Raw genomic sequence first — 22,444 nt, 5'->3', positions numbered from 1 at the left:
TACAATAAGTAGGAATTTACTATATGCACTTTATTGGTGGATAAACTGAGGCACTGTTAACTCAATTGTCCAAAATATTACAGGTATCAGAGGGGTAGCCGTGTTAGTCTGAATCTGTAAAAAGCAACAGAGGGTCCTGTGGCACCTTTGAGACTAACAGAAGTACTGGGAGCATAAGCTTTCGTGGGTAAGAACCTCACTTCTTCAGATGCAAGTAATGGAAATCTCCAGAGGCAGGTATATATCAGTGTGGAGATAACGAGGTTAGTTCAGTCAGGGAGGGTGAGGTGCTCTGCTAGCAGTTGAGGTGTGAACACCAAGGGAGGAGAAACTGTTTCTGTAGTTGGATAGCCATTCTCAGTCTTTGTTTAATCCTGATCTGATGGTGTCAAATTTGCAAATGAACTGGAGCTCAGCAGTTTCTCTTTGGAGTCTGGTCCTGAAGCTTTTTTTGCTGTAAGATGGCTACCTTTACATCTGCTATTGTGTGGCCAGGGAGGTTGAAGTGTTCTCCTACAGGTTTTTGTATATTGCCATTCCTGATATCTGACTTGTGTCCATTTATCCTCTTGCGTAGTGATCTAAAATATTACAGTGAATTGATGGCAGATCTGAAAATCTAATGCAGAATGTCTGGCTCCCAGTTTCCATCTCTAGCCCGTAGAGCGCATATAAGCTATTGGTTATAACTGGTATAGCTGCATGTCTTGGGACTGGCCTAGCTATCTGAGAGTTCCCGGTTTCATAACCCTTTGTCCTCTTCATCTGATGGCTACATTCCACCAGAACAATTAGTGTTGACTAGTCAGGGAGGCTTGAGAGTGTTGGAGATAGAACTTTCACAAAAGCTGGACCTAGACTATGGAACTTACTTCTGCAGGAGATAAGAATGACTATCAAACTAATCACTTAGAGAGAGAAACGCAAAACTAATTTCTTTGACTTAACTTTGCCTCAGATGCACAACAGACACTTTCACTCTCTCACATATACATAAACAACAACAAATATATAAACTAATCAAGCTATTTCTCCTTCAAACTGGAGAGGGTTAGAGAGAGAAGAGGTGTGGAAGGGAAGTGAGGGACAAAATATTTGGAGTCACTCAAATACTATGAAGAAGGCCATAAAAGTACCAGAATTAGGCAGCTTTTCAAAAACAAGACTTAATGCCAAAGGTTTGAAGCATCTTCAGGTGGTTTGCTAGTATAGCTTATGTCCAACCCATTTTATAGCATAATATTTCAGCCCTATTTCTAACACAGAATGCTACCCTCAAAAACTGGGCAGTAACACATTGGAACAGAGAAAAGGGACAAAAAGTGTGTGTGTGTGTGGGGGGGGGGGGTGAGTGTAAGTGTTGGTGGCTTTAAAAAAAAAAAAAAAGAAAGAGAGGGATTGAAGGTGGGAGAGAGTGTTTGAAGTAACAAAACCCAGAAAAAAGAGGAAAGTGAAATAGTGGGACAGACAGATGGAAATAAAATTAAAGCTGATGTGAGACACAAAGAAAAATTAAGAAGGAGTGAAGGAAAAAGAGGAGGAATGCATAAAGGGGGTGTAACGAGGTTCGCTTACCACTCTGGTGCCTCTTCATCCTGTCTTGGGAATTAGCTCTGCAGTTGAGTGCGCCCCCTTCAGGTGGTGCATTGCCACCGTGACTCCCGCTCTTGGCCCACGTCTCTCCAAGGACTGCGGCGCACTCTTCAGCGACACAGCCCTCCGGCCATGCCACACACTGTGCTCCCCCCTGCCGGGGGACCTGCAGTCCACTGTTCAGCCACTTCCCGCCAGTGGCAAACTGCAGTCCACGGTCTAGCCACTTCCCGCGTGGCTCCGCCACCTTCTTTACCTTTGTATCAGGGCCTCAGTCTGCAGCCCCCAGGCAGTCAGCCAGGACCTGTCTCTGGCTTCCTCCGCCCTTGTTTGCAGCACTGCTCTGTCCAGAGTGCTGGCAGTTCTCTTGGCCCTTCAGGGACACAGTCCTTCCTCCCTGTGCTCCCAGCAGAAACCTGCCTTCCTCTGCCTTGCAGCTCGTTTTTTATATAGGCCTACTTGGCCCTGATTGGCTGCTCCTCTCAGCTTTCCTCTGATTGGCTGCCTCCAGCGCAGCCTTACTAGGGCTGCTTTTAACCCCTTTTTGCCAGTGAGGGTTAGCCACCCCATCCCAGGGAGACCTACTATGTTATAAAAGATTCTGCTTAATGGCTTTGTTTAATAGAATATTTAATGCCAAATTTTTAAATAAAACCCCAGAAAAGTAAAGTATGGGCAATAATAAAATTGGGTGGGTGGAGTGTGGATAGTCTGGGGAAGGAAAACCATAGGGCTATACCTGCTCCACTAAGCACTCCCTTAGTGGATGAAAAGGAGAGGGATAAAGGTGGATGTTTATATTCCAAATGGCAGAGTCCCAGCCTAGCAGCTGGGACTGAATGTTCTACTCCAGTGCAGAGTCCCTTGCCCCTGCTTTCAAAAGGAAGTAGAATCATGGGTTGAAAAGGGGCAAGCTATATAGAATAAAAAGATTAAGTGAAACTGGGCTCCAGTGGTGCAATGGGTCCGCGCACAGTACTTATAGAGCAGTGAAGTGATGCTGAGATAGTGAGTTCAAACCTCACCTGGAGCACTAGTTCGGGGGAGGGATAGCTCAGTGGTTTGAGCATTAACCCGCTAAACCCAGGGTTGAGAGTTCAATCCTTGAGGGGGCCACTTAGGGTTCTGGGGTAAAAATCTGTCTGGGGATTGGTCCTGCTTTGAGCAGGGGTTGGACTAGATGACCTCCTGAGGTCTCTTCCAACCCTGATATTCTATGAGTCTGTTTGGCTACGTCTTTGCTGTTTCCCTCTATCCCCCTGAAATTTCCCACCATTGCTAACACCAGTCCAACTCCACCACTCGTAGCAATGATGATACCATTAGGATAACTAGAGCTCCTGTAGGCCCCACAGTGTTTAACACCATGATACCTAGCACTGATCAGAGCAGTTCTAAGGGTGCATCTACACTGCAGCTGGGAGGTATAATTTCCAGTTCTACACTTTCTAGTTCTGATTAAATTAGCACACTAAAAATAGCATTGTGGCTGTGGCACAAGTGGCAGCTCTGGCTAGCTTCCTGGGTATACTCTTGTCTGAGATCCTAGGTATGTACTTGGGTAGCTAGCCTGTGCTGCTGTGGCAACATTGCTATTTTTAGCAAGTTAGCTTGATGGAACTAGTGCATACATGTCTACCCAAGTGGGAATTACACCCCCCAGCTGCAGTGTAGAAGTACCCTAAAATATCATGTAGCCTGGCATTAGGGATATGTCTACACTTTGAGCTGGAGGTGTAATTTGCAGCTTAAGGAGACATACCTGCACTAGATCTGATTGAGTGAGTGGCCAAAAACAGAGTACAGCAGTGGTGGAAAGGACTAGCTGCCCTAAGTATGTGTCTAGCATCTTGAATGTGTATGTACTGAGGGGAGGAGGTGGGGATTTGGGGAAGGAGTTGGAATAGGGGCAGGGAGGGGGTGTAGTTGGGGCAGGGACTTTGGGGAAGGGGTTGGAATCGGGGTGGGGTAGGGGTGGAAGAGGTGGGGCGGAGCCTCATGGAAGGGGTGGGGTGGGGATGGGGGCAAAAGGGGATGGAGTACCTACAGGAAAGCGGGGAAGTTGGCACCTATGACACTAGCTCAATCTTAGCTATCACAGGTACATCTCCTTGAGCTGGAATTTACATCTCCAGCTCAAAGTGCAGATCTACCCTAACACAGTACTTTTGTTTATACTAGTGGCTCATCTTTGCTATGACTGTTAGTTACAACAGTGGAATTTTTTTTTCTGACCAAAAATATTGCTCTCCCAGCAACATAGCACTGTCCACACTGGTGCTTCTGTCAATGCAACTTACGTTGCTCAGCATTGGGTTTTTTTTCACACCCCTGAGTGACATAAGTTATACTGACAAAAGTAGTAGTGTAGACATAGCCAATCAGTGTCAGGGCTGTCTTCACAGGAGCTGGAAGTATAATTTCCAGTTTAGGTAAACATACCTTTGTTAGCTCCAGTGGAGGTAGTGCACTAAAAACAGAAGTGTGGTTGTGGCAGCATGAGTTGCAGGATGGGCTAGCTACCCTGAATATTATCCCATCTGAAACCCTAAGTAGGTACTCGAGGTTGCCACATGTCTATTTTTAGAGTGCTAACTTGATCAGAGCCAATGAAGGTGTGTCCTTTTGACCTGGAAATTACACTGCCAGCTCCACTGTGGACATACCCTCATAGAGAAACTAGGCACAATGTGCATTCATTCTCTCTGCTTTTTGACGTTTTTTTCTTTTGTAAAATTTGTGTGGTGGTGGCGTTCCAAAATGTTTGGCAAACCAATTTCGAACTGCTACATTATTTTTACTACTTTAGATCTCTCAGGTTTTTAGCTATTCATCTACATTACATCAAGAAAAATATTGTGTTAACTTTTTTAACATAAATATAGAATTATTAGTCTCTCAGTGTTGCTGGGTAGTCTGTTCTGTTTGCTGTCTCAGATTACCCTGGTTACTTTCTTCTTAAATTGTGATAACCAAAACTAGACACTACACTTTAAAATCATGTCTATGGGGTCTGTATCTCTCTTGCTTTGTAATTAATTCCTCTGTTTATACATCCAGTTATCATGTTTGCATGTAAGCTGCAAGAAAAGCACAGCACTCCCGCTTTTCTTACATGCTGTTCTTCAGATATTTCTTTGCTAGCTTCCTCTAGCTCTATTTAATTGAGAAAGTAAACATTATTCTCTACACTTGGAAAGGCTTATTCTATGCATGTTTCTAAGCTCTTCTTTGAGTGATATCCTTATGGGTGCTCCACTGTAGGTGCAGCAGCACTGCCTACGCCAGATCTTCTTCATCACTGCCTATTAGCACATGTGCACCTTTCCATTCTCGAGCTGAGTGGGACATATATATACCATCTCTCGGCTCTGGAGACCGAGGCAGACTGACTTTGGGAGCTACGGCACCAACAAAATCATGGCACCGGTGTCCTTTTCGGCACTTCCAAAGCCTTTGGTACAGAGCAAATCCTCAGCATCACTGAAACTGCCGGAACTGACCAAGTCCTCAGCACTGACCAAGTCTTCAGCTCCACCTGCGGGCTGTTCAAGAGAATGCACCTCTCCCTCGGCACCAAGTCATGCACCGGTATGGATGATGCTCCTCCCTCCTCGCCAGAAATTCAGATACCCTAAAGATCTGCTTGTATCTGACATGACTGAGTCACCTCTGCTCACACACAACCTCCCCCACTTCCACCCTTCTCTCTGGACTCATAACATTCCTCCCTCCTCACCCTCACCCCCCCACCGAGGATGGCACCTCTTCCCCAGTGATGAGGAAGAGTGCTCCATCCTGCTCTCTTATTCGAGACAGGCTCTAATGACTTCATCTACACATCTAGACCACAATCCTGGTATGGACCACTGTGGATGCAACCACATGTTCCACTCCCTCGGCAGTGGCCATATTGGCACCCTTGGGCTATGTACATGGTGCAATTCAGGAAGCCTCCCATGGAGCAAAGCCGGAGACCTACACTTTTCTCTTCTCCATCGGTCTCTTGCCCACCAGAGATTGAACCTCCCCCGGTACTGGGTGAGGCAGAAGAACAGGAGGAGGAAGCTTCACCAACACTACATTTTTCTTCTTCTTCCCCTGATAGCCTCATCATGCCCCCACCTCCTGCTGCTGATGACTGCAGGCACTTTCAAGAATTATTCCACAGGATTGCTGACTCCCTCCAGATTCCTTTTGGAGGAAGTGAAAATCAGTAGCATGAATTGCTCGATATCCTGCACCCATCTTCTTCCTCCAAAATTGCCATATCCACGAGGCTTTTCTCAATCCCATGAAAGTGCTCTGGCAGACCCCAGTGTCCATCCTTCCGACCTGCAAACGGGCAGACAAAAATGTAGAATTTCTTTTCTCGCATCACACCCCAAATTCTATAGTAGTTAATGCGGTGTGAGAGAGAGGATGACAATATCAATCTCGATCTTCCCATCAGGACAGAGACTAGAAAGGCTTAGCTTTATTCAGACACAAGACTCATTCATCTGCCACGTTCCAGTTGCGAATATCTAATTACGAGGCTTTTATGCTTAAGTACAACTACCTCAACTACTCCGAAATAGAGGAATCCTGCCATAACCATCCTGAGACATAAAACAATTCCAGGCGCTTATATCTGGCCCATACAGCCCAACAAGCCTCATTAGACTCTGCGGATACCGTGGCCTGTTCCATTGCAACTGCCATATTCATGAGGCATGTGTCGTGGCTGCACCTCTCAGCCTTTCCTAAGGTGCTACAAACCACAATTGAAAACTTACCCTGTGAAGGTCCCAAACTATTTGTGGAGCGTAGGGATGATTCCCTACACTCCCTTAAAGACTCCTGAGTTAATGTCTGCTCCCTCTGCATTTACACACCAGCACCAAAGAGACTCCCGCTCCTGACCACCGCAGTACACTCCTCAGCGGCACTATGACTCTCAGCACCGACAAAAGTCCCATACAAAATATAGGCTACTCTTTAAGGAGCTACCTCTCATGAACCTCCAGCCAACCAAAAATTTTGAAGGTGTGGTCAAGGCCCCAAGAAGTCTCCCCTGTTCCAGTACTACCAACCACCTTCGACATCCCACCAGTTTGGTGACCAATTAGCTCCATTCTTTCCATCATGGAGACTAATTACCTTGGACAAGTGGGTTCTAGAGATCATCAGGGAAGGATAGTCTATCCCTTTCCTATCTATCGTGCTCCGCCACACTCCTTCCCTGTCCCTCTTCAGGGACCCCTCTCATAAACCTATTCTACGAGAAGATTGAGCAGGAGATTCTCCTATGATCACAAGTGGGAACTGAATACTTGAATCCTTTAGCTTATCTTAAACTACTGGGGATACTCCAATATAGATCTTTTTGCCACACCACAAAATGCCTGATGCCTTCAATTCTGCTCGAGAGCGGGACTGGGAGATGGATTTATGGGAGACGCATTCCTCATCACATGGGTTGCACTACTGCTCTATGCCTTCCTTCTCTTCTCCCTTCTGTTTTGAGTACTCCACAAGGTTCAGAGGGACCTTATATCATCCTTATAGCTCCAACATGGCCATGACAGATCTCGTATACTTACCTCCTTTGCATGATGGTATGCTGACCAATCTCTCTCCATCCAACTCCGTGACTCCTTTCATAGGATGGGGTTGCATCCTCCATCCCAATCCACAGATTCTCCACCTCAAAGCCTGGCTCCTCTGTGGTTCCGGGATTTGGAAATAACCTGCTCAAACACTGTTAAACAGATGCTCTTGAATAGCAGGCACAACACAACTAGACGCACTTACCTTCACAAATGGATTAGGGTCCAATGCTGGTGCGCCTCTCATCAGGTTGATGCAATAAGCACTCCACTGACACTTAGTCTGGACTATATTTTAGACTTTAAGCAATCAGGATTATCCATCAGCTCTATTCATGTGCATTTGGGAGCCATCAACACTTTTCACTGCCATCTTCACACACCCACTCATGAAACGTTTCCTGAATGGTTTCCAAAATCTTTATCCTCACGCATGAGATCCGACCCTGGCCTCGTCCTGTGCTCTCTTACTAGACCGCCATTTGAACTGATGGCAACATGTTCCTACATTCACTTATCAATGAAAATGGCCTTTCTTGTCACTATCACATCTGCCTGATGGGTCAGTGAAATTGGGGTCCTTATGGCATATCCCCCATACACACTTTTTCATAAAGACAAAGTTACGGTCCATCCACATCCCAAATTTTTGCCTAAGGTTCCATCATCTTTCCATCTTAATCAACTTACCCATCTTCCTTGCTTCTTCCCGAAGCCTCAGAGCAGCCAACAGGAGGCAGCACTGCACACCTTGGACATCAGGCAAGCATTAGTCTTTTGTATGGACAGAACTAAACCTTTTAGAAAATCACCACATTTGTTCCTTTCAACAGCTGAAAGATCCAAAGTCTCAGCCATCTCTAAACAATCCCTGTCCAACTGGATCTCGCAGTGTATACATCTGTCCTAACAGCTACACAATTGGCAACCTCCTACTGCAATTGGATCACGTTCCACCCGCTCGCTTTCCACCTCCAATGCTTTTCTTAATAATGTCCTCATTGATGACCTTTGCAAAATGGCCACATGGGCATCACAAGACACTGGCCCATCACTCTGATGGATTCCCCCTGCGGTGCTACCTGGAACTGGGGTACCATTGAGCCCTCTGACTCACCAGCCTGGTCTCCCTCTCACATTGTGCTGCGGTGACAAGCTGCAGACCTGCTCCCGGTCCTACACTTTGACCAGCATATACACAGGCAGGGACATGCCCGGCTGCAGTTACATGCAGGCTGACCAGCCACTGCATAAACCAACAATAGAGGCTACAGCCAAAATAACCACCAGCTTCCCAGCCTAGGACCCCAGAGCTGTATTGTCCTGTCCTTGTCAAAACCCTGATCAGTATGAATTTATTGTCCAGTTTGCCTCCCCCTCAATGCGGAGATGAAATACAACAGCCTTTGCCCTTGAGTTAAGATTTCCAAGCACTTAATTCAAACTCACTGGTTTAGATAAAGCAGAAACAAGTTTATTAACTACAAAAGATAGATATTTTTAAGTGATTATAAGGGATAGCAAACAGATCAAAGCAGATTACCTAGCAAATAAACAAAAACACGAACTAGGCTTAATATACTAGATAGATTGGATATGAATTAGCAGTTTGTCACCCTGACAAGCAGGCTTGCAGATTCTTAAGGGACAAGCTGCAGTTGCTTTGCAACTTGGGATCACCAGGTTTCAATACACAGGCTAGAAACTCCTTTAGCCGGAGTTCAGCACTTCCCCCAGTTCAGTCTTTGTTCCCTAGGTGTTTCCAGGAATTCTCTTGTGTGGGGAGTGAAAAACAGCCAATAATGTCACTCCCTGCCTTATATAGCTTTAGCATATGGTAGGAACCCTTTGTTCCAAACTCGGTTCTCAGACCAGCCTGTGGAAAAACACAGGCCCCCAAAATGGAGTCCAGAGTCATGTTGGGCTGGTCACATGCTCTTGCAGAGTCATAGCAGCCATTGCTTACAGGCTGGCTGAAACATCCACAGGAAGGTTCTCCAGGTGGGGGATAAGCTTCTCATAAGGCTATTGTTTTCCATAATGGCCCATTACCCTGAATTGGGTCCTTCACTACCAGCTACTTAGACTGGAAGCATTTTGTCTAGTGGGTGTCACCCAGGTGTAACTACATGTGAAATACAGATACATAGTCAGTATTCATAACATCAGATACAAAAATGATGCATTCATGCAAATAGGATAATCATATCCAGGAAATCATAACTTTTCCAATGACTTCTTACATGCCCCGTCTTGTAAAAAAATGCATCATAATTATGTCATAATCCTATCTTAATATCACTATGAAGAATATGGGATGCAGTGTCACAATCACTACGCCATTTCTCGTGATGCCACAGCTGACACTCTCCTGGGACATACTGTCCTATCATCTGCAGTAAATGCTCTTCTGAAGCCCTAGCCTTCCAATTAGGGGCACTGCTTTTGAGTCATCTACAGTGGCGCACCCATAGGGACATCAGTCAAAGAAGAGAAGTTTGCTCACCCTGTGCAGTAATTGAGGTTCTTCAAGATATGTCCCCCTATGGGTGCTCCACTGCCTGTCCTCCTCTCTGGTTCGGAGCTGACACACGAGCTCTGCGGCAGAGAAGGAAGTGGGGGGTGGTCGGACCGCACAGCACTAGATATGTTCCGCCCATGGCACGAAAGGGGGAAGGTATGCATGTGTGGTCCAACGCGCACTGCTGATGAAGATCTCTGATTCCAGGCACAGGGGGCGCTACCGTACCTACAGTAGAGCACTCATAGGGACACGCATCTCAAAGAACCTCAGTTAGTGCACAGGGTGAGTAACCCTCTCCTCTTGTGTTTTCCTGCCCTATACCTTATATTTGTATATTGAGTGTTCATTACAAGTGATAAATATTTAACTTTTTTTTTTTTGCTGTTTTCATGTTTAATTTGGTACTATGAAGCTTTTATTGCATTTCAATTCTTTTTGTAGAAGTTGAATTGCAAATATTTTATGTCGGATCCCACCGACTTGATTCTGATTCTTTTATATAATTTCAAGGTGTCTGGCAACTATTACTTAAGTAATAGAGTTGTAATCAATTTCTGGTGAGGATGTTTTTCAGCGTTTATCCATCAGTCACAGTTTCTTGATCATTTTATCTAATTTATCTCTTCCTCCATTTGCTGCTTTCACTTCATGGAACATGGATAGATTGTTCAAACAAGCATTAATAACTCATAAGATGCTCTCATATTGTGTCAGGGACCACTATGCTCCAATTAAGTGTTATGTTCATGTCCACTCACTATAATGTTAAATAAAATAAAAAATAAACAGGAATACTCTGTCCTATGCCAGCAAAATATGAACATATTTAGTTGTAACTTTTGTTCTTCTTTGAGTATTGTCCCTACGAGTGCTCCACTTTAGGAGTGTTTGCACCCCCTGTACCTTTGATTGGAGATTTCTCATAGCAATATCCACAGGGCCTGCACATGCATGTTCCTCAGTCTCATGCTCTGTGCCATTGTTATATAGCACTGTGCGGGCAAACTGCCCTCAATTCCTTCTCAACCACCTCAGCCTGAGACGGACCTTTTGCAGTTGTCTGCATTGAGGTTTACCTCAATTGTGTCCCCTGAACTCTTTTAGTAGTTGGTTTATTATAGTTGTTCTTAATAGTAATCAGTAGTTTAGTTCAGCTGTAGTAGTTTACAATTTTTTTTTAAATATATAGATTTACTTTACTGGGAGGATATCGTATACCCAGTTCTCCCAGTTACCATTGTTGGAAGGCAATCCCGGTGAGCGACAGATACTCCCGGTGCATCCATTCTCTCAGGGAATCTCATATTTCCTAAAAGTGCAACTTCTGTCTGGCATTAAAATCTAGAGCCAGAAAACCAGGGAGATCAAACTTCAACTTCTTATTGTTGCTTCTGGCCTCTGATCCAGGCCAGGGGTCCCCCCCACCCTCACTACACTGGTCTCTGAGTAAGTCTTCTGCTTCCACGGTCTCTGAGCCACACTCCTCAAGGTCATCTAGGAGGAAGACCCAAGATTCCTTCTATAAAACTCCTAAAGACCATCTCCCAAGTTCTCCAGGAAGGGATTCAGCCTTGAAGTTGCGGTCTCCGCTGATTCCAGCCACTTTGGCACTCATTGCTGTCTGACCTAGTACCATGAGGCTGCTGGTTTCTCTGGTACTGAGGGCACTGCTAGACCTAAGGACTGTAAAGACTTTGATTCCGAGACGTCATTGGTACTGTCAGCAAAACAGTCCAGCAAGAAAAGCTCTACCTATTCTCACTTGGCACCGAAGAAGCTTGCTCAGGCTCCACCTGGACTCCCCTTGGAGTGGTCGAGATTCACAATACTGGCATTTCTCTCAGCCACTATCACTTCAGCACAGGCTATGGACATGGTACCAAGATCACACTCAGTACTGCAGGATTTTCATTTTCCCCAAGACTTTGCTGTATCTGAGACATGGCAACTACTTTACAATTCAGAATTGCCAACTACCGGGCATTATTGGTGAAATGCAATCATACAAATTATACCAAGTTGCACCCTTTTATTAAGCACCTACCTGCTGAAGTTATTGTGGAAGGCCATTTGCTCACAATATATTTGTAGGCCTCCCTCGACACTGCTGATACTGCCACCTGTTCAATCATTACAGAAGTAGTTATGAGATGGGCCTCCTGGCTCCAGCTCTTAAGATTTCCAAAGGAGGTCCAAAATATGATTGAAGACCTACCTTTTTGATTGTACTTAACAGTTCGCTGACAGCATGAATGAATCTCTGCACCTGTTAAGACTCCAGGATACTTTTGTGTTCTCTCAGGATCTATACACTTACCCACAAGAGAGAGTTGAGCAAGTCCCAGATGGCGCAGAGATCCCATCCCGCCCAATTCTTGAGCTCCCAGAGATCATACAAACCTCAACATAAGAGACAGGTTCCAGAGAAGAAAACCATTTGCTTCTCAACCTTTGACCTCACAGCCTTTCATCTCCAAGCACAAATTTTGGAAGGTTGGTCGAGGTCCTGAGTTACCATTCCCATTCTTACCAGCTGCATCAATTCATCTGCCTTCCTCCCTTCAGTGACCGCCTTTACCACTACCAGCGGGCATGTACAAGTGAGTTTTGGAGATTATATCTACAGGGCACTCCATCCACTTTACTTGTCTTCCACCTGTCAGCCCCTTCTTCCCCATCCATCTTCAACCACTACTCTCACAAGAACCTACTCTGACAAGAAATAGACACTCTTGCCTACTCATGAGAGCTATATAACCGGTTCCCATGTGGCACAGAGGGAAGGGGTTTTATTCCAGCTATTTCCTGGTTCAAAAAAAGAAGAGTGGTTGGAGACCCATCCTAGATTTAAGGCTGCTCAACAACTTTGTGAAGGCACACAAATTAAAAATGGTGACACTTGGAGCAATAATTCTGTCACTGGACCTAGGGGACTGGTTCTCAGCCCTAGACCTTCAGGACACACATTTCCAAATAGTGATCCACCCATCTCACAAATGATTCCTATGTTTTACTGTCAGTCTGGATCATTGTCAATACTGGGTGCTCCCTTTCAGCCTATCATCTACCTTAAGATCTTTTTGGGTCATGTCAGTAGAAGCGGCAGACCTCACAGAAAAGGAATTCTAGTTTCCCTTACCTAGAAAATTGGCTTCAGAAAGGGGGCTTCCTGGATGTAACTTCTCAGGTGACTTGTGAGGCCATTGACCTCTTCCTCAAATTGGGTCTACAATTGAACTTTCAAAAATCCACCTTGGATTAATTCTAAACAATTAGAATTAATAGGAGTTTATCTCGATTCAGTTGCAGCAAGAGCCTACCTCCTAATGCAAAGATTCATGGCCCTCTTCAACACAATCAGCACAATCCAGATAATCCCTCAAACCCTGGCCAAGAACTGTCTTCAGCTATTGGGACACATGTCAACTGGTACTTTCGTGATAGGACCATGCAAGACTCAGAATGCAGTGTCTTCAAGGGTGGCTCATGACTGTTTATTTACACAACAGACAAAGTCTAACTACATTACTTTCCACACCCACATGCATCAAGGAATCTTTTAGTTGGTGGAAAAACCCTCACATTTGTGCAGGAGTCACTATCACCCACCTTTCCCCAGTTGTCACAACGGATGCATCCCTGCTGGGTTGAAAAGCACATCTGAACATTCACATGGCCCAGGCCAGATGGACACCTCAAGAAACCACTCTGCACATCAGCCTCCTGGAACTCAGGGCTGTCACATATGCCTGTCTCCAGTTTCTACCACTAACTGGGGCAAACACATAAAGGTCATGAGGGACAATATGTCATGCATGTTCTATATCAACTGCCAGGGCAGGGCAAGATCCTGCTCCCTTGGCACAGAGGCTGTCAAGCTTTGGAATTGGTGCATATGCAATCAGGTCATCATCACAGCAGCTTACCTTCCAGGAGTTCAGAATGGGACCGTGGAAATGCTCAGCAGGTACTTTTCAAGACCATGAGTGGGAAATAGATCCCATCATACTGCACCACATATTATGGCAATGATGCACCTCTCAAATAGATCTGTTCACCATGGCATTAAACAAGAAAAATGCCCAGTCCTGCTTCATAACCGATCACTGCTCCTTGGGGGGATGCCTTTCACCTTTATTGATTGCCGGCTCTTTTGTGTTCCCCTAACTCCTCTACTCAAATGAAAAAGGCCAGAGTTATTCTAACAGTTCTGACCTGGCCCAGACAAACATAGTTCCCTTGCTTGATACAGATGGCCATTTACTCATTGATCACTTGCTAGTCCTCTGCTCTCCTAGGAAGGTGAGAAGATCCTTCACTCCAATCTCAGATTTATTTGTCTCAAAACCTGGTTGCTCAGTGGTTCACGGGATTAGAAACAACATGCTCATCGGAAGAAAAAAGAATGCTGTTACACAGCAGAAAATTATCTACACACTACACTCACTTACAAAAATGGACAAGATTTGCCTGCTGGTGTGACCTCAAACACATTCTACCAATAACCATATCACTGCCAGATATACTGGACTGCACCTTTAGAACTAAAAACTTGGAGTTCTTGCTGAGGTCCATTAGAATCCACTTAGTAACCATCATGGCTTTTCATTCTCCAGTAGAAGGTTATTCCATAATTGTCTACCCAACAACAATGAGGTTCCTCGGGAAGCTCAAAATCTTTCCATTAGTCCTACTCTAGTTTGGGACCTCAGTCTGGTTCTTAAATGCCTTTCAAGATCACCATTTGACTGATGGTTTCCTGCTCACTCCACCATTTTTTTCTGATAGGTATCATGTTGGCTTGACAAGTTGGGGAAATAAAGGCCCTTATGGCATACCCACCTTTCACAATATTTTTCAAGGACAAGGTCAACAGTACGACCACATCCCAGGTGGAGGAGCAGAATTTTGTATTTGTACCATAAGAATTAATGTAGGATTTAATTATACTGCCAGCCACCCTTTTTGAATAGCAGAAAAAAATGACCCTCTGGGACATTGGTAGAAATGCATCTGACAGACTGCCAGTGTCCCTACTGATGTTAAGGCAGGAACAAACCAGAACAATCCTTAAGTTTAATTTACAATGTCGTTTATGTTGAGCAAAAAACATTGCTGTTTGTATACCTTTAAAGGTCTCTGTAAAAGACTGTTTGTGTGAATGAGGAATGTATGCATCAGAAAAAGATAAGGTGTGAAGGCCATTGTTATAGCCAGATGGTCAAGGAAGGAGTGAAAAAACTTACCACCACCAGAGAACCATCAACGTGCATCAATAATTAAGGAAGGGCAGATTGACGACCCTTTAAGACAAGACAATTGATTAAATCAAAACCAGGACAGAATAACCCTCTCGGCGGTGTTTGGGAATGTTAACATCAAAAGATAACACCAATTAAGAAGTAACCGGTCACAAACTGACACAGCAAAATCCATAGACTTCAACAACAACAAAACTGTAAGAACAGGGTGCTAGGCCATGGGACTTTGGGTTCATCTTGCCAAAACTCTGGGAGCATTGGATTGCGACCGACAGAGCCTGGCTCCCCTCTGTGACCAATCTGCTGGCCACTAGATTGATCCAGACTCTGGTAACTATAAACATCAACTGGCAGGACTGTGTAATCCTGCTCCTACACAAACTTTTACCAAAAATATCTTCTGAGTTCCATATTAACCACCTCCACCCTAAACCTCACCTAAGCAAAGAAGAGGCGCTGTTACACATTTGATGTCAGGAGAGCCCTGGCCTTCTATCTTGATAGGACTAAACCTTTCAGAAAGACTCCCAAATTATTTGTCTTGATTGCAGATCGATCAAAAGGATCTGCGGTCTCTAAACAAAGACTTTCCAACGGGCTATCCAACTGGATTAGTTCTTTCTACCAAACTTGTAATATCCAAGCACCCTCAAATACACACACTCATTCTAAGCCTCTACAGCCTTTCACAATAATGTTCCCATTATTGAAATATGTAGACCTCTATACATATGTTTGAGTATTATGCAATAACTCATGACCTAAGTTCCTGTAAACTGCGTGGCCGTGTAGCTGCCTGTTTAGCGCTGCACAGGCGCTCAGGGAACCTGCATGGGACCTGCTGCGGACAGGGAAGGGGTGTCCCTCCCTCCAACTTGCCACGGCTGGGGCACCCCTCCCCCGGCTCCAACTCTGCTGCGGCCCGGACCTAGTCTGGCAGAACGGCCCAGACCCAGCTGCGGCCAGGGCAGCCCTCCTCCGGTGTGGATGCCTATCCTGCAAACCCAGCCACAGAGCTGCCAGGGCGGGGAGAGGTGCCTATCCCCCCCGCCCCCACTAGCCCAGGTGCTCCTGTGGGGGGGGCGAGAGTTGGGGGGGGGGGGGGGGAGTCTCTCTCCCCGCCGTAGTCCTGGAGTACTCTATTGCACCCTAAATCCCTCATCCCCGGTCCCCCCTCAAAGCCCTCACCCCCTGCACCCAATCCTCTGCCACAGCCCTGAGCCCCTCATCCCCAGTCCTACCCCAGATGTCACACATCACCTCCATATTGGTGCACATAACAAAATTCATTCCATGTGGGTAGGAAAAATTAGAGGGAACACTGCTCATGACTCTGCTTCCAATGCTGGGTTTGGCTCAGCTATATTTTCTTCGATATTGGACTTGATGTTGAAGTCCCCTCCTCCTTAGAGGAAACTGCTCGTTAGTTATCTAAACTTGAGCACTCATAGAGACACTACTTGAAGAAAAAGAAATGGTTACTCACCCTGTGCAGTAACTGGTTCTTTGAGTTTTGTCTTCCTTTGGATGCTTCATTAACTGCCTTCCTTACCCTTTGCTTTGGCGTTCTCTGCTGTGGAGCTTTGCAGTACAGAAGGATCTGAGGTTGGTTCACCCGTGCAGTGCTATATAACAATGGCACGGAGCACGAAATTGAGAAATACACATGCATGGGCTTAATGGACACTGCTATGCGAAATCTCCGATCAAACGTGCAGGGGATGCCAGCGCACCTGAAATGGAGTTACCCATAGGGACACACATGTCAAAGAACCACAGTTACTGCATACAGTGAGTAACCATTTCTTATTCTCTAAAGGTTTTTGTTTATTTCTGCATTTTCAGGGTTATCTTGAAGAGCTAGTACGCCTTAGAGAAACCCAGCTGGCTGAATCTGTCTCACAAAACAAATTACTGCTACAGAGGATTGAAGATATGGATCTAGCCCATAAAATGGAGAAGGAACAGCTGGAGTACATAATTGTAGAGCTGCAGGACCAGCTGTAAGTTAGACTGTGATGGAGAAACTTTGCTAGAGTAGTAACATCATCTCTCTGGTTTCCTGTATTTTCCTGTATGATTTATATGAATTTCTGGTCCCATGAAAACAAGTGAGACTTAATCTTGAAGAAATTGAAGTAGTTCTCCTTTTTATAAATGTGGAATAATTTTTCATCAGCTGACAAATTTTATATTCAAAGACAGCTGCCCTGCAATAGTATAGAATACTAAAATTGTAAGAATTTTTAAAAAGCAGCTACTTAAAGATCTAAGACAGCTTAACTGAAAATAGTTATTCCTATTTATTTCATCATGCATTTTTCTAATTAAAATTGCTATACTGCATTTTATCATTATTAGGTTTAAATTCTGTAATGCAAAACATTTTGTGGGAGGCAAAACATTATTTTGGATGTAGTAAAATTTTCATTTATTGGGGAAAAAGGTATTTCTCCTTCACAAATACACCTCCTACTTTACAATTCTATTCTGTTTGTATGGTGCTCTGAAACACTAGAAGCAGTTCTGCTAGCACTGAGAGCTTCATTATTGACACACCATGCACTTTTCACCCATGCTTTTATGTCAGATAAAAGGGCTGGAACAACATAAGATAGATAAATTAAAGCCCCTTTAAGTACTTATGTGGCCCTCATTACTATAGCATCTGAGAGCCTCACAATTTTTAATGTATTTATCCTCTCATCATCCCTGTGGAGTACAGAAGTACTATCATCCCCATTTTAGAGATGTGGAAATGAGACACAGAGAGAATAAATGACTTACTATGGTCACACGGGAGCAAAAACTAAACCTGGGTCTCCAAATCCCAGTCTAGTGCCCTAACCACTGAACCATCCTTCTCTGGGTCAGATAACCTGCCTCCAACGATGGGAGAATTCCCCCAGGGAAAGGAAATAAGGACAACAGTCTCAGGATCTCTTCTGAAGACATTGTGTGAGCTCTGACATAGGGTATGCTGGGATATAGCTGGGTGATGGGCAGGGCAATAGCACATAGCACTGTGGAGATTCTGGGCAGCGTCCACAGCTGAGTCATAAGTTACACCAGTGTCCACTTTGGCCCCTGGAGTAGCCTAGGATCTGGGAGATTTCAAGGGTGGCTTAAAGGCACCTTTAGGCTTCTCCTGGGCTGTTCCTCTTAGAGGTGCAGCCCTGAATCTCACTCTGTATGCATTTAAAGTTGTCTAGTTAATAAAAAAAAATGTTTTTCTTCCACCTTCTATTAGATCATGGAATTGCTGATGTTTGTAACTTGTGCATCCCTGCTGAGTTTCACAGAATAATTTGTATTTCATTTGTTATGATTTCAAGGCTCCTAGAGGGTTTCCCCCCCCCCCCCCCTTCATTTTCTCAGATCAGGACTAGAGAAAGTCTGGCTGCAAGCTGTGTGAGAATTGCCTGTACTAAAATTCTATTACTGACCCACAGTTTAGCAGTTGTGGCTAATAACTGGTCTTTCATCTCCTAGAGCAAAACTTTCAAAAGTGGCTACTGATTTTGAAGGTGCCAACTTTGGTCTAGTTTGATATTTGAAGGTACTAAACATCTGTTGTTCCCATTGATTTCCACTGGAGTTATGGGTGCTCAGTATAAAGAGGAAATGTGTGGCTAAATTCAGCACTGTTTTGAAAAACCCAACCTTCATTTTTTTTTCCTCTTGGAGTGTTAGCTAGCTTAGATTCTGGAGTACGATTATGTGGTGCTCTTTAAGACAAAAAAAATCCCGCCTTATATGGCCATTTGCAATGCCATTGTTGGGGCAATGGGCTAAATCTCCTTTCATAAATGTAAGGCAGCTACTTAGAGATCCATGTACAATTTTACACATATTAATGTTGTGAATGCAGCAAATCTGTCAGATTTACTCTCCCAAAAATGAGTTTGCAAATTCAGTTAGTTACTCAACCCAGAGAGTTAGAGGAAGGGCAGAGAAAATGACTTGGAGGAGGAACCTGAGGGTGAAAACTAGCAGCAACTGGCATTCTCTAAACATATTTCCTCCATATTTGCCCACCCTTGATCTTTGCTTCATGGCTGAACAGAAACTGAGTTGGTAGGGCACCTAAACAGCCTTGTTACCTTAGTTTGCCTGCATTAAAGCATTAATTTGGCCAGTTGCTATTAACATTATAAAATGATTGAACCTGTGTTTATAGAACTCCAAGTACAGACAGGTATCTTTGGCCTGGTCTACACTGGGGGGCGGGGGATTGACCTAAGACACGCAACTTCAGCTACGAGAATAGCGTAGCTGAAGTCCACGTATCTTAGGTCGACTTACCTCATGTCCTCACAGCACGGGGTCTACTGCTGCTGCTGCTCCCCCGTCAACTCTGCTTCCGCCTCTCACCGTGGTGGAGTACAGGAGTCGACGGCAGAGCAATCCGGGTTCGATTTATCATGTCTGCACTAGACGCGATAAATCAATCCCCGATATATCGATCACTACCCGCCAATCCGGCAGGTAGTGTAGACGTACCCTTAGTTTTATGTCCTTCCTCATCTCCCCCCATCCTTACTATTAGAATATTAAAGTAGTGAAATGTGTGCTGCAGTTTCTTTTACTAACAGCCATAAATAAGCTTGGGATGGTAATACTTCCCTAATTCATATAGGTGTTGAGGCAGAACATATAAATGTTTGTAAAGCACCTTCAGATCTCTGATTTTAAGGCCCTTTGCTATATTAATGGAAAGTGCTACTATATTATAAAAACAGTCTGTTTGTTTTCTTTTTAATGAAACTGTTCTGCTCTGCTAATGTTTTTGCTCAAGTAGTGAATTTCACTGCTTTAACTTTATTACCATTTTATTACAGCTGAAAATAAGGCTAAATACATTTTAGGTTGCCTTTGATCTTGATCTTTTAGACAGTTGCATGCACCAATTTGAAACATTTGGCTTTCCATTTCCTTGCCTTTATTCAAGAATATTTTTAAAAGGTATCTTTGTAAGTGTGTGCTAAATCTGAAATTGTACATGGAGGATATAAAAGGATCAGCTGTAAAAGATAGGCGTAGTGCTATGAGAGGTGAAGGTTGTTTATTTTAAGAACAGTGCACTCCACAGTGGACTTACGAAGGGCCTCTTCTTGAGTCAGCTTAATGTGCCAGCTCCTATTTATTATGTATTCTGTTCCTATTTCCAGATAGCAACTGCTATATTTTTTCTGGGTGTGACCTGAACTGTTGTATCCCTTAGCTCTCCAGCCTGGATGCCTTTTACTCTCCTTTGCTAGTGAATAGCATGTAAAGTCACTCCCAGATGAATACGTGAATGCTATGCCCAGCCAGCCATAAATATATACAGGGTGAAATTTGCATATCCCTCAGTCCCAACCGTACCCTCCCCGTCGAAATTAGTCCATCATTCCAACAAAGGGTAATGAGTATGCACCAGCCCTGTTGACCTGAGTAGAAATTTCCCAAACACATCAATCAAACACACTTTTTTAGATAAAACAGCAAAACAAGTTTATTAAATAGAGAGAGATTTTCAGTGATTATAAGCGATGAGGCATATTAGTCAGGACTGGTTACAAAAGAAATAAGTTTAAAAATGCAAGCTAATTCCTAAATTTTACCAAGCTAAGTAATCTTGAAGACAACAACCACAAAGTTTTTTTTTTTTTTTTCCTCACCCAAAAGTTTACAGCAGTCTGTACTAGCTGGAAAGCCTTCCAGCTAAGACCCCTTCCCCTAATTCCAAAAGCTTCTTTTTTTTCTTCCAAGCATTGTAGCTGCTGTGAGCAGAGATGTGGGTTGTGAGTTCTCCATTCCTATACCTTTTCCCCCTCTGAGGATTACCCCCAGCTGGGGTGTAGACAAAACATCCCCTGTGTGACTGGTGGTGCCTGGGGCAGCCCTCACTGGAAATGTCAAGGTCAAGGCAGGCTGCAAAAGGGAGAGCAGATACTGCCAAGACTGGCGGGTAACACTGAAGTTAAACTCTCCAACCAGTCACCAACTGTGCTTCTGATCTCCCACACTGGTTATCAAGAAGCAAAAAAAGAAATCATACAGCCCCCCTTTATTGCATTTAGGGTGACCAGATCACAGGGATGAAATATCGGGACGCGGGGGGGGGGGGGCGGAGCAAAAAAAAAAAAGTTTCACGGGGTGGGGGGCATTAGCAGGTCCCAGCCGCGCCGGCCGCATGTGCTGCCCACCCCAGGGCAAAAGCTGGCCCCGATGCAGAGGGGGCTGGGGATAAAGAGGGCAGGGGGGGGGGACACCGATAAGCGGCGGTGCATGTGAGCCGGGGACCCAGGGGCAGCGCGGCGCGGGCGTGCAGGGGGCCGGGGCTGGCACAGCCAAGCCACAGCAGCGGCCGGTCACCTGAGGGGCTCCCCGGGCCTCCAGGCTGGGCAACGGGCAGGAGCCAGGGCTTTTCCCAGCCTGCCGTGGGCACATGCAGCGCGTCCCACCGCCGGCAGGGAGCCCCGTGCCTCTCCTGCTCGGCTGCGCTCCAGCGGCGCCTTCCCGGCGGGGCGAGCCGCTGGAGCGCAGCCGAGCAGGAGAGGCGCGGGGCTCCCTCGCAGCGGCAGGGAAGTTTATGGGGACCCCGGCTGGCCCCTCGCCCCTGTCTGCCGGCCTCCCCGCCTGGGACAAGTCTCGCCCCCGCAGCCCCTCTTCGCTGCGTGTCTCCGGCGGCCCACGCCCCCGGTCCGCGCTGCCCACCCGGGCCAGAGCCAGCCCTGGCTGCTGCCTGCACGCAGCCCGGGCCATGCCCAGCTAGCCCCCGGCAGCCGCGGCAACTTTCCCTTCCCCTCCCACGCTCCTGGTAGTTGCCCGACCCTCCTCCCTCCATCCCCCCTCCACACATCCCTCCTCCTAACCTCCTCCCTCCATGGAGGGATCCAATGGGGGAAAGAGGGGGCGGAGTCGGGGTGGGGTGGGCCTGAGCGCCGGAGTGGAGGGCAAAATTGCTTTTTTGTCCAGTGTCCCGACCGAACATCGGTTGGGATGCGGGACAAAGAAGGAAATATCGGGACAGTCCCGATAAAATCGGGATGTCTGGTCACCCTAATTGCATTCCAGTTCTCTGGCTCCCAATCAGCAAGTAGGTCCATTACAATGAGAATTTATTTAAACAACTCTGCTCACATATACAAAATGTTTTTCTGACCTCAGAGGGTCAACCATGTTACCAGGTCAGTATAGGTTTGGATCTTACCCAAAATACCACGCTGCCAGCCAATCCTTTAGTGTCTAAAACTAAAGGTTTATTATAAAGAAAAAAGAAAGAACAAGAAGAGAGATGTTAAATGGTAAAACAGTCACATACATACGAAAACTTAAAAGTCCATCAGGTTCCTAGCAGTATTAGTGAGTTTGCTGGCTTGGAAGTCCCTCTGGAACACATCCACAGCTTAGATGGGTCATTCAGTCCTTTGTTCAGAGCTTCAGTTTGTAGCAAAGTTCTTCTAGAGGTAAGAAGCAGGATTGAAGAC

At 45.4% G+C, this 22,444-nt stretch overlaps 1 protein-coding gene across 2 annotated transcripts in view; it reads left to right on the top strand.

Moving 5' to 3' along the window:
* The window catches only part of RUNDC3B (RUN domain containing 3B), a 160,736-nt gene that overhangs the window by 79,752 nt on the left and 58,540 nt on the right, over positions 1-22,444 (top strand). For both annotated transcript variants that reach the window (XM_054016713.1, XM_054016712.1), the window contains one exon: positions 16,815-16,972. In XM_054016713.1, coding sequence (XP_053872688.1) covers positions 16,815-16,972 — 158 coding nt within the window. The remainder of the gene's footprint in view (positions 1-16,814; positions 16,973-22,444) is intronic.

The sequence above is a fragment of the Malaclemys terrapin genome, chromosome 2, assembly GCF_027887155.1.
Source record: "Malaclemys terrapin pileata isolate rMalTer1 chromosome 2, rMalTer1.hap1, whole genome shotgun sequence".
NCBI lineage: Eukaryota > Metazoa > Chordata > Testudines > Emydidae > Malaclemys > Malaclemys terrapin.
This window is presented reverse-complemented; position numbering and strand designations above follow the sequence as displayed.